This window comes from Buteo buteo, chromosome 1 (assembly GCF_964188355.1).
Source record: "Buteo buteo chromosome 1, bButBut1.hap1.1, whole genome shotgun sequence".
Taxonomy (NCBI): domain Eukaryota; kingdom Metazoa; phylum Chordata; class Aves; order Accipitriformes; family Accipitridae; genus Buteo; species Buteo buteo.
The window spans coordinates 8,533,475-8,550,406 of NC_134171.1; the positions used below are offsets into that span (position 1 = coordinate 8,533,475).

A 16,932-nucleotide genomic window follows, 5' to 3' on the forward strand; every position below is an offset into this window, starting at 1 on the left:
CCCGCTCCGCTCGCTAATCTGTCGAAACCCCAGCTCCGACATCAGTGCGTTGTCTCACTCATGAGCCAAGGATTCAGTTTTGGGCAAGTTAGTCTTCTGCTCGCTGTCATGAGCTAAATGGGCTCAGCAAAGGGAAAGAAAAGCATCCCACGTTTCATACCATGAATGCAATGAACTACATTCTTCTATCGCCTGCGCTTGTTAACATACACAATGCCACAATAAAAAAAAAAATTGTTTTATACAGGACACATCATTGCTATATGCCAGTGCTCCCCTGGAAAGATGAATTTCTAGTCACCACCCCTGCTGATTTCATGACATCCAGTGTCACTCCTTCCCCCCTGCTATTTATGGAAAGTATTGTGTTTTTTTTTTCCTGAGATACATACGTAGATTTTACCTTCTTTCATTTACGCAACCCGCTGCCTTCAGGTTATAGCAGGAAAATTCATCAAAGAATGAACTATCAGGTGCACCTTCAGGAGAATTTAAGCCCTCTTTGTATTCACATGTTCTCAGCTAAGACATATACAGGTAAGTCAGACTGATTTCCACCCATGTGAAGTTTTAGCTGGTAAGCATAACTTTAAAATGAAAACCAGGACAGTCTTACATAAAATCAATTGTATTTTTATTCAGCTCTTCAGAGAGTTCTAAGATTAACTACATGTATTCATTAAGCCTTTTCCTTAAAGGCTATCCAAGTAATATTGCCCATTTTAAAATAGGTAAACTATCTAGGTAAAAAAAAACAAACAACAAACAACCACAAATAACAAATCCTGTGGTATATCTTTGGAAGAAAATGTCTTGTAATGCATGTAAAAGCTTGAATATTTGTATCTCAGCTCCTTAAATATCTCAAAGTCAACATTTCTTAAGAAATGGCACCCACAACTTTAGTCAGTTATGTCTTACTGAGGTTTAGCCTGACTGGAGTGGTACATAGCTGCAGTCTACCAAGTTTCAACACAACAAAAATACTCATACTGAAGAGATCACATCATAACCTGGTATTTTGTTTTCAAGTTATGGCAAGCCTCATGGTAAGCAACTGCATTCATATCATGGATTCAAAATATATCCTGCTTGGACAAAGTGCCTTTTTTGGGTTAGCAAACTATGTTAACCTAAAAAATCAACAGATAACATATTTTGCCAGTATTTTCCGGAATGCTGGAATTACAGAAATAACACAACTGTGGACGTAAATAATACAGCCGCAGCCCATGTTTTCAGAGACACCTGTTCAGCTGCAGCACATAGGGAAACTGGGGCTACACATGTATACACACATATGGGGTATTTATACTGACACTGTGCACCCACATATAGATTGTCTTATTGTAATGACATTACATTTATATAACGTACTTCAGATTACTAACATTGCCCACCCACAAGTCAGTGATGTGGAAAAGCATACGCACAGCTGAAAAAGCAACACTAAATCACTAATAATTCAAGAAAATTCTTTAAATAAGTATTTTAGCCCATCATATTACTTGGTTCATTTTTTTCTTAGAAAAGTGCTGTAAAAAGACCAATTCTAAACACTATCCTTATGTTAAAGAAATGTATCAAGATTGGGTGGGAGGCAATGTATTTCTTTTTACTGCAGAGAGAGATCTTCTCTAGAACAGCCCTATACGTGCATGTGGTTCTTCGGTTAATGACCCGAAGCTATCACAAAGACAAATGCCTATTTTTGTGCTCTATTATTTTCATGTTCAGTGCTTTATTCAAGACAAATAAGATATCCCATGACTGTGCAGGGAGACATCATGGTTTCTCCTTCTACTGTCTCTAAGAAGAATATGTCTCATGGATTTTTAACAAGTTGGTTCTCTAACACAGCCTTTAAGAAACTTACAAACTTTGGAGGCATGCCAGATTACTCTTAGAATTTAAACTTGGAAAAAAATGCTTGTTTTAAGGAATTTAAGCCAGGCACTATTGCTAACATAAATCATAATTTTATTTTGGTAATTATTACTAAGTTTTCTACGAGGCACTTCTGTGAACAGAGCACTACAATTAAAAGATGCAAGAGTATTATACATTTATGACTGTTACTTTGTCATACTGTTATATTGGCAAAAGAAGTGAGATGAATAAAAGCAAAGTTCCTCGAAAACGAAAACTTCCAATCAATTCAAAGTAGATTTCTATAAAAAACAACTCCACTGCACAAGCAAGTAAGAGACTAAAGCTCTTATTACATGAGATACTATTGGCAACTGACCTGTTTTTCTTTTATAAAACCATCTGCAACTACATGTATCTAAGATTCTTGAGGCCTTTATGATTTTAACTTCACACATCTGTACAATAAATATTTTTATTCCAAACAGGAAAAGAGCTGTAGGAATTGAATGCCTATCAGTGGCAAAACCACAACTCCAAAATCCTACCCTCTCTTCTGCAACTATTTCAAAGACCACATCCCGTATATCTGTGCCACATTATGTAAACTTTCCAGAAGTAAATGGTACAAAATGCTTATTTGTAAAGGCTGCTGTGTTGTGAGGAGGTGCATGTCAGATGACACCACCCAACCCTGTAAGAATCTTCCAAAGGTTAAAAAATCCTGCAGAGACCATTTCAGACTTCCAACAGAAGTACTGGAAAATATTTAAAATTCAATCACTGATCAGCTCCTTGATTTTTTATTAATTTTCAGACTTGTCAACAAATCTGTCTGAAACTCAGGAATTCAATTTAATCCTATGCAGATGAAGAGGGGCATGCCACTTAAGATCTCTTCGGGAAAGAGAGACAAATCCATACCACCATTCTCTGTGTCAAATTTTCACTCTATGCAGTACAAAGCAACAGGTAATGAAAACCAGAAAAATCACCCTTATTAATAGGTAGTATAGATAATTGCATAGTAGATGTTGTATAAGTAACAACTGAGATATCCTCAAGCAACTAGTGTCCTTGAACCCAAAGTTTGGACTTTTATAAGTGCATATTATTAAAAAAAAACAACAAAAACCCCCCAACAACACCAACAATATAACATATATGTTAGTTCTCAAATGATGCTGTCAAATCTCTTCTCAATTTCTTATCCCTCTCCAAAATACGGCTTGCAGCCACATTCATAACCATTTCCTGGCTGACTGGCTCTAAGCGCAATTCAGTGCATTCACCATGCAACCGTAGCTAGGCTGAGACTCTAATGAAATCTTTCATGGTTGTGCTTACAGTACTTGTACCGTTTTTAACATTCTGCCACCTATTCCTGCTCAGAGCAGTTACCTGTCATGGTAATCAAGATGTTTTCATGTAATCACTGGCATGCCATCTATGCTAGTGATTTACTGGTAAGATCAAACTCCTACACCAAAGCATTAAATTATTCCTTTCACTATTTGACCCACCTGTCTGCCTGAGATTACTACCCCTCTAAGATGGACGACCCAAGCAAGCAAATACCTGCATCTCAGCCCCTGCAATGCACAGGTCAGTGTAAGAACTCACACATTCTCCACCAGCTTGAGGCTTTCCACCAAGCACTGTGCCAAGTAATTGTTCATTGAAGGGTGTGATGGACAGCTAGAACACTAAGCATTGCATTCAGGTGTAGGAGTAGGGCTCTCTTAAATGTATGGAAAATGCTTTGATTTTAATTTACAAATTATTCTAATGCAGATCAGATCAAGAAGTGTGCCTCGGTACCCTATGAATATTAAAACAGCAACTACTGCTTATGATCAGTTTTTGAATTGCAAGCCTGAAAAACTTCTGTTAATGAAGGTCATTCTTTAGGCATCTAGCATGGCAACTTAAACCTTCTGCCATCTTGGCATCTCTTTCAGGGCAAAGGTTACTCCTCAGAAAAAACTTACAGGCTTCAAATAGTTGTGCATTCTGTCAGAGTATTTAGACAGTTCAGATGTTTGCTGCACTCCCTTCAAATGGATAAAAAAAAGTCCATCACCTACAGAGCATTGAAACCCTAAGCAGTGTAGCTCCTGGAAACCAACAGATTTAATGATGCATAGCATTAGCAGTGTAGGTAAATGGAGTATGTTTCTGAATCCTTCTGTTGTTTGAAATAAATACATCCATCAAAAAATAAGCTAAAGGCAGATTAATGGAATAAAAGGTCCCTATGGGAGTTGTACATCTTCAGGGATTAAATTCCTTAGCCTACAGAAACCAATCCCTTTATAAGTGGAGGGGACCAGCAGAAGGAACGCATCTGGGATACTTGTTTGGTGAACACCTGCAAAGATTAATAAGAACTTTACAAATGCATTAAGGAAGAACAAAAGTATCAATGAAGTTTAACCAAAATAATTTTCTCAGCCCTTTACTAAAGAATCAAAACCCAAGTTAAATTTAAAAATTTAAAGAATTTAACCTACGTTAATACTTGAAAAGAGAATAGTACCGCAAATATAGAGGGATACCCTTATTCCATCCAAGACACAAGAAAGCAAAATATGGGTTAAAAAAAAAAAATTTCAGGTACTGACATCTGGTGAATAAAAAACAAAGACACAGGTAAAAGTGGAGAGGAACTGAAAAGATTTACATCTGTTTTCAACACTGTAAAAGAAAGCTTTGGAGTTTGCACCCCTGTAGAACATGAAGTCTCAGAAACAAATCTAAGAGGCCTTTTAACCAAACCCACTATGAAATACATTCAAATTTAAAAAGTTAAAACATACCCAAGTATTATTCATCGTATTATGCAAACATCTAAAATGCAAAATTTGGCTCGGCAAGTCGGACAAGGCACTTGGCTCGACAGCCAGGTCTCTGGGTGCTGCTGATCTTGTCGGCTGGCAAACCATTTGCCCATACAGGTGAGGCACCACATGGGACGACAGTAGCATTGCTGGCATTCCCCTTCGTTTGGCTCCTGGCAGTTCTTGATGAGCTTGATGTTAGCGATAGTCTGCATACATCCTATGCATGGCTCCAGCTCCTAAAGAAGGAAAACGTCAAAATTATGAATGGCACAGAATGGCTTTCGTTATTGCTCTTCAAAGGCTTTTAGAAAATTATCTGCGCACAAGCGTAGCAGGTACCTGAGTTGGGCAGAGCCTCAAGGCAGAACTGCCCCACCAGAAGATACCAAATGGTTTCAACCTCCAGAGCCCTGTTTTATTAGAACACCCTCTAAAGAATGAGAACAAAGTATCACTTTAAACAGAAACCCCAGAACTGCTGCACCACACTGATTAAACAAAAATGACTGAAAATAAACATTCTTTCTCTCTGAAAAGCTCCACCTGTTTCCAGAGCACAGCGGCCAGAGCAAGGTAAGCAAGAAGCCATCTTTATTGTTCAGACATACTATTTTTGAAAAAACATGCCGATATAAAGTAAGAAAAATAAGCAAAGCTAACAGTTCTTACCACTTATTAGAGCAAATGGCTGTTCCCATCTCCATCTTTGTAAGTAAGAGACATAAATAACAGAGGAAATCAGGGCTCTACTGAACACAGTAGGCACTCATCTTGAAGGACCGGAAATTTACTTTATTTTTCTTGGATAATATTGGAATAATTGATATTTCCCCACCATTAGTTATGCCACGTGAACTTGCAGTTGCATATAGGGAGATCATCTTGCTATGAAGTGTTTTACAATTAATAAACAATAATTAGCATTTCTCATGTGTCTTCCAGCCAAAGCTGTCCAAGAGCTTGACAAAGTTCAAAGGACAGCACACTGAACAGGCATGGAGACCTGAATCCTACTCGTACTGCTACTGGTGTAACAAAAAGCAGCTCTGCTTCACGGTTTCTAGCTCCCACCTCCAGTGCCTGTTCAACTACACTGGCAGCTTGACTGTGGAGCGGATCCAGATGAAAACTAGTCATCGTTCCCTGCCTCTTTTCACCTCCATCATTTCCCCCAACCAGGTTCACCGCAGACAAAGTCTTGTGTCAACATGGGGACAAGGAGTGTGCAGGAAGTAGGACTGCTTCTTTCAGAAGCTTTATCAACTTGTGAAATTAGGGCTTATCTTAGGTTTTAGGCAGGAAAAACTCTAGCATAGAAAAGTTAACTAACTTTTTCAACTTATTCATGGAGCTTCAGAATAAGGAAAAATCCGATTTTGTATTTTTTAATGTCCATATCATAATTTCTAATGTTATTTATCACTCAATGCCAAACCAAAGTTCCGTAGCTCAGCTGACACGTAAATGTGTCGCAAATTAAGAGCCCTGCAAGAAAGCAACTCTCTCAAATGAATCATATCTTCTCTTTATTTTGAACATCTCTTTTCATTATATGCTGGCACTGCAATCAGAACGCACAACCACATTATGTGCAGACATATCTGATCCAGTTTTATTTTAGCTAGTTCATGTAACCATACAGTGAAGACACCATACAAGCTGCATGACACTACCAAAGATACCAAGTGCTCACACCATGAGCTGGAACATCTGTCACAGCCTCACTGCAAGGTCACCAGAACTAGTTTAATTAGTTACCTCTGGTACAGTGAACAGTGCTCTAGTCACACTTCTGATTGATGCACAAGTATAATAATGAACAGGTCTTCACAAATATTACTGGAGGTAGGACTCTATGGTGTTATTTACAATTAAAGAAAGCCCCAATTAGAATCATTAATTTATTTCAGCAGAAGATCCAGCAAAACCTGGCTGTCTAGAAAAGCAAGCTGTAATAGAGCAAACTGCCTAAAGAACAGTAACAACAGCTGTGATTCTAGCTCCTCATAAGCTTTCTGGAAATGTAACCTCAGAATTTCCGAATGTTTTCAAGTAAAATTTTTTATGGAAATTATAATAGGGGACTTTCTTCCACTATGCTGTTTCTCCTGTCTCAAAAATATAATGCTCACAATGCAGTTCATCTCCTTATAGAAGGAACAGAAGCAGCAGCCAGAACCACATTTATTACATATCTACAGAAATAGAAGGTGAGCCCTTGTGACGGATGCACCCACTCTGACTGAGTGAACAGCACTTTGGTTCAGGCATCACCAAGGAGGAGGCCTGACTGGAGTCAGCCCTGCTGTGCAGACCTTGAGAAACTGTGCTAGGCTGTATCTCCTCAGGACGTTATGGAACCTAGGCCATGTCTTATCAGGACCTAACGGTGCCAGCCCGAGCTGGAACTACATGAAACTAAAACTGCTACAGCTGCACACCTTCACCAAAGGGGAGTTTGACTACGAGTCAGTCATTTTACACTATAAATGTCCATAGCCCCCCGAGCTCTCCTGTACAGCAGCGGGCTGCATGGCGGTGATCTCCCCTTGGGTAGGACGCCTCTCAAGGTCACTCCTCGAGGTCGAGAGATCCCTTACCCTTTTAGACCTCTTAAGGAGGAATTGCAAACCTTGAAACCAAAAAAAAGCTAAGTGCTGGATGGCAACTTGGGCTGCCTGTCTGGAGGATTGAAACTTATCAATGGGATAACACAGACAGCCCTCACATTTCTTTCCCAATCGGCCCCCAAAGACAGTAAATTTCTTAATTGACACAGAAGCTCAAATGTCAATAATCTCAAGCTTGGATGCCCAAAGAACTTATATTAAGCCCCGTCAATGGGGGGATAAAATAACAGGATTTACCAGAAAAAGTAAAACATGCCCCATAGCTACAGTAAACTTGTTATTGCCAGGGCAGAAAAGGGTATCAAGGCACCAATTAGCAGTAGTTTCAGGGAAACAAAATGTGTTAGGCTTTGATGCATTACAAGAACGAGTTTGCAAATTGCCAGACAGTAGTGTTGGTCTTTTCACTGCCCAGTGTCCTTGGTTAGCTGAGTGAAAATTAACAGCAACCTGTGGGCGTCAGTGAACTGGCACAGTTTGCTTACTGTGAGCTACACCCATGGTGCCTGACCCAAAAATAACTTCCCTCGGTATCCTAGCTCTGCCGATGCCTGGACAGGTACTGCGGAGGTCACAGGTGACCTAGAAAAAAGACACATTATCTCCCGAACGCATTCCCCATGTAGTTCCCCAGTGTGGCCAGTTAAAAAACCAGACGGGAGGTGGCGCCTAACTACAGACGATAGAAAGTTAAATGCAAACACTGCCCCTTGCACGGCAACCCTCCAGGCTGCCTATCACCCCTGGATGGTGGTACTAGATGTAAAAGATATGGTTTTTAATGGTGCCGTTGCAGGAGGAGGAGAAAAGAAAATTTGCTTTTACCTAGGGTGGGATACAATTTACCTTTAATAGACTTCCTCAGGGCTATAAGCATTCACCCGCTGTAGCTCAGTGGAGATAAACATTATATTAGCGCTAGGTGGATACATCCTAGCTATTTATCAAACATATGTAATTTATACATGTTCCTTTTCTAGGTTAAGTAGAGGTGGCCTGTCCCCCTAGGCAAGGCCGGTAATTGGTATCTGTGGTAAAGATGACGCATCATGATACTGAGTCCCTTTTCATCCCTCCATACTATCAGACCTCTACCACCTCTCTCCTTCACTCCTCATTGGGGTCTGCCTTCTGTGTTAGAAAAAAAGGAAAAAATAATTTCATTTCCAGTCAATTAAGATTTTACAATAGTTCTTGCTTGGCTTGTGAATACATGTACGATACCCAGACATAAATAAAGTCCAATTTGAAAGAAAATGGACAACCTTCTCTTTCCAGGAACTTCAGAGTTCTAATTCTGCTAGCAGTCTGTAATTGCCCTCATATCACTTCCCTCATGCACCTATAGGAATCATAGAATCACAGAATGGTTTGGGTTGGAAGGGACCTTTAAAGGTCATCTAGTCCAACCCCCCTGCAATGAACAGAGACATCTTCAACTAGATCAGCCTGCTCAGAGCCCCATCCAACCTGACCTTGAATATTTCCAGGGATGGGGCATCTACTGCCTCTCTGGGCAACCTGTTCCAGTGTTTCGCCACCCTCATTGTAAAAAACTTCTTTATATCTAGTCTAAATCTACCCTGTTTCAGTTTAAAACCATTACCCTTGTCTTATTGCTACAGGCCCTGATAAAAAGTCTGTCCCTATCTTTCTTACAAGACCCCTTCAAGTATTGAAAGACTGCAATAATGTCTCCCCAGAGCCTTCTCTTCTCCAGGCTGAACAACCCCAACTCTCTCAGCCTTTCCTCGTAGGAGAGGTGCTCAAGGCCTCTGACCATCTTCGTGTCCCTCCTCTGGACTTGCTCCAACGGGTCCATGACTTTCCTGTGCTGGGGACCCCAGAGCTGGACGCAGTACTGCAGGTGGGGTCTCACCAGAGCAGAGCAGAGGGGGAGAATCACCTCCTTCAACTGGCTGGCCATGCTTCTTTTCATACAGCCCAGGATAGGGTTGGCCTTCTGGGCTGCGAGCACACCCATTGCCAGCTCGTGTCAAGCTTTTCATCCACCAGTACCCCCCAAGTCCTTCTCTGTAGGGCTACTCTCAATCCCTTCATCCCCCAGCCTGTATTGATGCCAGGGGTTGACCCGACCCATGTGCAGGACCTTGCACTTGGTCTTGTTGAACCTCATGAGGTTCACATGAGCCCACTTCTTGAGCTTGTCCAGGTCCCTCTGGATGGCATCCCATCCCTCAGGTGTGCTAACTGCACTACTCAGCTTGGTGTCATCTGGAAATTTCCTGAGGGTACACTTGATCCCACTGTCTATGTGACTGATGAAGATATTAAACAGTACTGGTCCCAATACAGACCCCTGAGGGACAACACTTGTCACTGATCTCCATCAGGACATTCAGCCATTGACCACTACCCTCTGGATGTGACCATCCAGGAAATCCAGTGAATTTTCTATAACTGGCAATTGTCACCTCCTGGACTTGCTCCTTAAGATGTTGATATTTCCTAACTTTCTCAGTTGCTGCATCAGCAAGCGATGATGGTTTACTCTCAGATCTAACAGTTAAGTCCATCACAAAAGCCTGATCTCCTGTGGAATGATTTCTGGAGGTGACATCGATATGACACTCCCCCCTTCAAGGGAAGGTGAACCTCCAGGGTGGAATGCAGTGGACATGTAAAGAATCAGCTCCATGGTAATTCTCTAAGCAACATAACCTGCAACTTTAGATGTTAGCAACACCAGGGGAGTGTGGCATGCTGACTCTGAAAAGTAACACGGAGGGTGGAGCGGAGTGGAGACAGCGTGTCCAGGCTCTGTGATTGCAGGGATAGGGAACTGGAATGAAAAGAACAGGAATGGTTGGTTCCCGCATTGAATCCACTGAAGCAAGGAGGTAAAATAATGGGGGTTCTGTCAACCTAATGCCTTACTTCTGATTTATATCACATGTGCCCAGTTCTGGGGTACTGACAGGCAACACCATGTCCTTTGGGTGAACTTTGCTCATTATAATATCATTATAATACCAAAACACACCTCCATCCCCAAAGTTACCCACCTCCAAGGTGCGACCACCCCCCGCAGAGCATGTGCTCTGAATTTTTTCTAGCATATACCTTTAAAAGCAAAGTGAGATAACTTTATACCAATCAAAGTAAGGTATGTATGACTGTATGAGCCACTCAAGCTCCACCTAAAAGGAAAAATAGGATAAAAAGACCCAAAAGAGGAAGACTGTTAGGGAAGCATATTGTATACAAGCTAGCTTAATTATTAGAAGTGCAGTAAGTAGTAGAGTGTTTGACAGCAGTAATCAAACCATTTAATTACCATTTGATTACTGCTTAATTACTGTTTAATAATTATCATTTAATTATCTTCTAATCAGTGTTTAATAAAACCATTCGGTTAACCCCACAACAATGACTTCTCTTAATAATTCACTTGCGACAGCCCTAAGGAAGCAGTTATCAATTACGCAGTAATCACATGCTCACCTATATTGAAAAGGATAATTATTACAGTCTCACATGGATAGAAAGTCTCACCTGAGTGCTTGGAACAGGATACGTCTGGTTAATTTCCACCAGAGATGTAAAGGTTTCTAGAAATAAATCACTAAGGCTTTGATGGATTACAACATTAGCTGCATTGCTGATGGGAGCACGGAGCTTTTCTCGGAGCTCTCCATACTCTGTGGAGTTCAACCTGAAGAAGAAAAGGTGGAACTAAATGTTACCATGATTATCCATTCAAATACCTTGACAGTACATTTCAGAGGTTAACATCGGAGAAATGAATCCACAGAAAAGCCATTTAGGTTGGCACATACTAGTCAGATTAAATACACAGTGAGCATTTTGTTTTCTTTTCCTGTTTAGTTGGTTTTGGTTTTGACACAACTTAGACAACAGAACATGCTGTCATCCTTCCTATCTGTGTCAGATTGCTGACAGCATGTTCCAGAGGTTAGCTAAAACATCATACAAAAATAAAGGAAGGTTTTTGAAGTTATCAGCATGAACAAAATCCATACAGGTACATAAATCATGCATTTACTGTTAAGTACTGCCTGCACAATTTCTGTCCACCTTTTTAATGCCTATTTACTTAGACCATATCTAAATTCTAGTTTATAAACTCCTGAGGACAGGAATTGAGAGTTGTATCATGTGGCATATATCACAAGGTGATATATGTATATATAAGTACGTATAAGTATCAGAAGACTGTCAATCAGTATCAGTGTCTGTGATTTTTATGATACAATTTTAGATAAAACCTGAAATTTCACAACGGTTACTAACAGCTGCTGAATGTGACTTACACTTTGATTTAAGGCTGTAACACACTGCGTTTCACACTAGGTTGCTTCTGCTGAACTAAGTCTAAGGGAGACCCAGAGACCTCAAGTGGCAGGCACATGAGACCTTGTGCAGATCCTGTAGTGACACGTTACTGTTGTTACCCCTTTTTAATGCAACAGTTCTGAACTGTAGATTCAGAACTCCCCGGCTCGATGTTTCCACTCATTAAACAGCTTTCATGGAGAAGCCCTGGGAACATCGCCCTGAAATTCCTCATTCTTCCTACCACTCGCTGAGTTCCGGAGCCCAGTACAATGCAACGCTGGCTTAGCTTTAGCTCCCAGCGGTCTCCATTGTTTTAACTACTATAGGATAACGTTGTTTGTTAACAGATGCTATCTGTGCAAATAACAGAGACCTTTCTACCCAGAGGAAAAATTCACACCGAACACACAGAGAAATGTGGCCTGCCTGCACAAAAGCATTTTTCTTCCAGAAACATCCCACTGTATCTAATTCTGATTCTGGATGTGTACAACGATCCAATAACCTTAATAGGCAATTTTTTTCCTATGGCACTTTTCTTAAATGCTGTATGACTGTGTTCTAGCAGAGATTTGCTATTTCTGACACATCTTCTTATAAGAACTTTTAAATACTGTTCTTGGTGCTGTTTAGTTTAGCCACAAAATAAAGTTTTGGGGTTTGGATTATTTTTCCCTAAAAGGAACTGTCAAAGAAGCCATGATTTTCTCAGCTGGGGATGTAGCTTTATCACTCTGGCACTGAAGCACTTACAGAATAAAATCGTTAGTTGTTTAATACTTATTTGGTCACCACTCTCACAGGTCTATAAAAGTCTCCTTTTTTCTTAGGACTGTCATGCTTACCTTAACTAACCTCTCGTTCTGAGCTCTGTTCACCTGGGTATCTAACACAATCACCTCTATGCCTTCCTCATGCTTGCCAGGACCCCTCTGCTCACCAACCAGTCTGGTGATCTGCCTACTTTTAATTACCTAGTAAATAAATGCTGCTGACATACAAATTTACACCAAACAGACACTCAAATGGCTTTTCAAAGATATAATTTTAGGAGCACTAAGGTGGCTTTGTGTGCTCCTTTTAAGGACACAATGACAACAAAGACTTTAGCACCCTTCTACTCAGTGTTACAGGTTTCTGTAGAACTTGTACTTTTGCCTAGCTACACAGAGTGACTGCTGAAAAAAATAGCATGGGCCCTTGGAAAACAAGCCCTAACAGTTCACAGCACATTCGCTATGATTTACTGCTATGAGAACACATAAATCAGAAATGGACCAAAATTACTTTCTTGCTTTAAAGGAAGTTAGCTTGCAGTAGATCAGCAAGAACTCCTCTGAGCAGTGACAAAATTATGAGCCTTGAGCAGGAGGCGAAAAAAAAGTCACGGGTGAACAACAGCCAGTTTTAGACAAATAACTATTTCTCCTCCAAAATTTGGAAGACCAAAGATTCTCCCTTTCATTCCTGTTCTCCGTCTTTCACCTAGCTTTTTCCAGTTACTTCTTTCTGCATCCAGCACAATCCTCCTCCTAAGAATGGATCAAACAGGGCAGTCCCTGTGTTTAACCACTGGGCATTCAACACTGTAGGTGTATGAGTCTTTCTAAACAACCTTTCTTCACTGCGCTGCATGGCAGAACTGTGCATACAGCATCTCTGAAGACCAGGCAGGGAGCAAAAAGGAAGGGATGAGACCCAGGGAGTCTTCAGATCTGTCAAAAAAGCACTCCATTAGCACCATCAAATAGCATATATATAACATAACAGGGTAGTTGTTTTACCGGATATCAAATGCCTTCACGTAGGGATTAATACTGGCAACACGGATGGTGAGGAACTGCACAGGCATATTTGAGTCTGGGGTGAGTTCATGCTGTCTGGAGTCCGTGACCGTCAAATGAATGTCCTGCTGCTGGGCAACGTGTAAACAGTAGGTGGTCACTTTAATCACCCATGTGTCCGTAACAATCACCCTCGCTCCTGGGGCCCCGGTAGCAAATTTGTCGATTCTCCTAAATTCCATATTGATGGAAGAAGCTACTGCCCTCCAACCCGACTGCGGGAGAGCATGAACAGCGAGTGTTCGCGCCAACGGATGATTATTCCAACCTTTCCGAGACCAGTAATATGCCAGGGCACTGGTGACTGCTGGAAAGAGAACAGCGAAGAAGAAGAAAGTTTTCCACCCTTTTGAAGCCAGGTAGAAAAAACAAAGATGTTTTTCAGGTGCAGCAAAGCACATACCAAGGTAATAACCTGCAAGGAAAAAGACTTTCAGAAAGCAATTAAGGACACGCATAAACACATACCCCTGAATCATATCGTTATCTAACCAGTGAGCTCACCTCCAGGAGAGCGATGGTACTTCTGGATGACAACTCAAATTCAAGCCCCTTGTCCTAAGCAATCTGAGGTAAATTCTCACCTGTCACTGATCTTTACCAGAATTACATAACTAAATGAAGCCAATGTGAATTTGCTGGTTAACTAAAACTACCTGTAAGATGCCACTTTTACCAGAATTATATACCTAAAGGAAGCTGATTTGAATTTGCTGGTTGAATAAAACTACCTGTAAGGTACCGCTCGGTTTTAGCGGAATTATATGGCTAAGGGAAAGCTGGTTTGAATTGGCCAGTTAAATAAAACGCTATTCCTTCGCAATCGCATGTACTCCGATGCAGCCAACGAGCTGCAAAGCTTAGGACGTACGCTGCGAAGGAGCTCGAGCGATACTAAAATACTGTATTTCCAAGACGTAAGGGTGCAACCCCCACCCGCCACCGGTGAGGAACCCCCTTGCTCCCACCCGGCCGGGGGTCACGCCGGCCACAACAAGTTCCCGAGCGCAGGCTCACCCCGGGGCAGCGGCTCTGCCTTTCTCCCCAACCCACGCCGGGGCGATTCGCCCGTGGGGGACACCCCCCCCCCACCTTCCACTCCACTCCGCCCCGGGCCCCCTCGCCCGCCGCCGGCCGGGGCTCACCCAGGGGCAGGAGGGAGTGCGCCAGCAGCGTGCCGGTGCTGCGCCGCAGGTGGTACTGCACGAAGGCCGCGTCCTCGCTGCCCAGCCAGGCGGCCAGCAGGCTCTGCACCGTCAGCCCCGCCGAGCGCACCTCGTCGGGAGGGAAGACGAAGCAGACGGCGAACACCAGGTAGGCCAGCGTGAAGGTCACCGCCGGGCTCTCCATGCTGCGCCCCGCCGGGCACGGCCCGTTCCCGCCGCCGCCCCAGCCCCGGCCCCGGCCGCCGCCGACCCCGCGGCTCCCTGGGAGCGGTAGTTCCCGCCGCCGAGCCCGGACGCTGCCGGGGCGGCGGTTCCGCTGGGGCGGAGCCGGCCGCGGCGGTGCGCGGCGTGGAACGCGGCCCCGGAGGGCGAGAAGCGGGGGTCGGGGGGGACACACACGGGGCTGTGAGGCTCAGGCGAGGAGCCCCTCCGTCCCCTCCTGCCCTTAGAGGAGCTCTGGTGGAGGAGGGCAGCGTCCTTCTGAAGTAGGCAAATGGCCTGTTTTACTGGAGGGTCTGAAAAAAACTTCTGTTTTTCCTGGCGTATTTTACAGAGCGTTTTCGTCAGAGAATCATCACGGCAGGGACGCAAGACCTTAAAAGGCCTTATTGAAGATACCTTCGTACAACCCCGAACACAGTGAAGGGAAAGGCCTGACTGGGGTCTCTCGTTACTACCAATGTACAAATAATAATTAATAGCTGCAAGAGTCGCCATTTCTCTTAGAATGCAACAAAATCCCTGCTTGCGCCCTGTAATAACCTGCCATATTTGTCCCTTTCACAGAAAGGGGAAGTTGCATAATTGGAAAAGCATGGCAGAGAAAGCAACATGCCATGTTACAAGCTGCTACTGATGGGGAGCTAAGTCAATAGGAAATGCCGCCCCCGGAATGTGAACTCTTACACTGGCAGATGGCTGATGTGTTACTGTTGTTGATGGAGACTGGGAATTCATGGTGGTTTAGCAACTCTTGAGTAAGACAGTTGCAACAGTAGAATTATGCTTGGATTATGGGCATCTTGTTTCTTTCTGAAAGGCACAACTGTTAGCAAGTTTATTGCTTTAACAATCATTTCATTGTCGCTGTCTCGTGACTCAACAGTAAAGACTTATAATTTGCAGAATGGACTGTGAAGTTCTATAATAAAAATGAGGCTGTGAAGCAGCAGGATTTCTCGGTGGTTTTATTCAAAAGATTGTTGATGCAGAGTAACTGAGAGGTCGTGGGTGTTTTTAGGGCTAGAGGGGACGGATGGGTTTCTGTTGTGAGGGGGGAAGAGAGGCAAAATACTCTAGCAGCTACACGGGACAGTTGTGCAAAAGTACTGAAGATGATGGAAGTTCACGTGGCTTTATTTATAAACATGGACCTCAGAAGGGAACCAAAATTTAAATGTGGACCTTCTCCTTCCAAAAGCTTTCCAGCTTCTGAGCTGATCCTGCATTAATTTCTATATCAGCAACTTTCATTTCCTTTAAAGAGTCCTAGTGGTATCAACAGTGTTTCATAAACTCATCATGGGACTGAGTCTCAGGGGATCTGACCTCTTTTACGAAGACAGTGTAGGCCCCCACATGCAATCCCTCCATAGCAGGCACCTACAAGCAGAATATTGGAGCCTACATCTCAAATTCTCACCCAATTTTGCTTTGTGTGGAAATCAGAGCGTGTGTAGCAGAGAGCAGCATGAACGGGCAAGTGCCCGCCTGGCCTTCCCCTGGCCACAAAGCAGTGCGACGGAGAGGCTGAGGATGCCCAGGAGGTACACCGGGGTCCGAAAAAATCCGTATGGGCCTTCAGCGCTTTCTCCCTGCCCTCTTCCTTCACCCCTTCCACTGCAAAGGGCTTTGGCTTTTGAGAATCTGCTTTTCTAACACTTCATGCGAAAGGGTGGAATTATTTACCTCAGGATCTGCAGGCACAACTCTCTGCCCCCATAGCCAACCACGTCCTGTGGGGCCCGGTCTGGGACTAGCCATAACACCACAGATACTCCGCATGGCTCTTCCCGAAGAACACCAAACACCCAGTTTTTTTCCCCCCAGAGCCGGTATTCGCTTCCCCGAGCGTGGATTTGAAGCAGGACTTCGCTGCCGGCCGCCCCCGGGCCCAGGCTTGCTCACCTCAGCGCGGCGCCATGGCGCGCCCCCGCGCACTACACTTCCCAACACGCCTCGCGCGGGAACGCGCTCCCGCGAGGGCTCATCGGCCAAGGGTCGCGGCTCTCCCCGCCCCCACCACGTAGGACGCTTTTCT

General features: G+C 43.3%; 1 protein-coding gene across 4 annotated transcripts; it reads right to left on the minus strand.

The window, feature by feature from the left end:
• Positions 1 to 617: 617 nt before the first annotated feature.
• TMEM129 (transmembrane protein 129, E3 ubiquitin ligase) lies at positions 618 to 14,926 on the minus strand. 4 transcript variants are annotated; one of them, XM_075058009.1, is made up of 5 exons: positions 14,652 to 14,926; positions 13,447 to 13,921; positions 10,859 to 11,018; positions 10,025 to 10,145; positions 618 to 4,948 (listed from the first exon to the last, which is right to left on the minus strand). In XM_075058009.1, exons 1-5 carry the CDS (start codon positions 14,854 to 14,856, stop codon positions 4,908 to 4,910), a joined length of 1,002 nt encoding a protein of 333 aa, XP_074914110.1. In that variant the 5' UTR covers positions 14,857 to 14,926; the 3' UTR covers positions 618 to 4,907. The 4 variants fall into 4 exon arrangements, with proteins under 4 accessions (XP_074914110.1, XP_074914030.1, XP_074914188.1 ...); XM_075057929.1 differs by lacking the exon at positions 10,025 to 10,145 and having other exon boundaries at positions 618 to 4,240; positions 4,689 to 4,948; positions 14,652 to 14,925; XM_075058087.1 differs by lacking the exon at positions 10,025 to 10,145 and having other exon boundaries at positions 13,447 to 13,813; positions 14,652 to 14,925.
• Between the last annotated feature and the right edge of the window lie 2,006 nt (positions 14,927 to 16,932).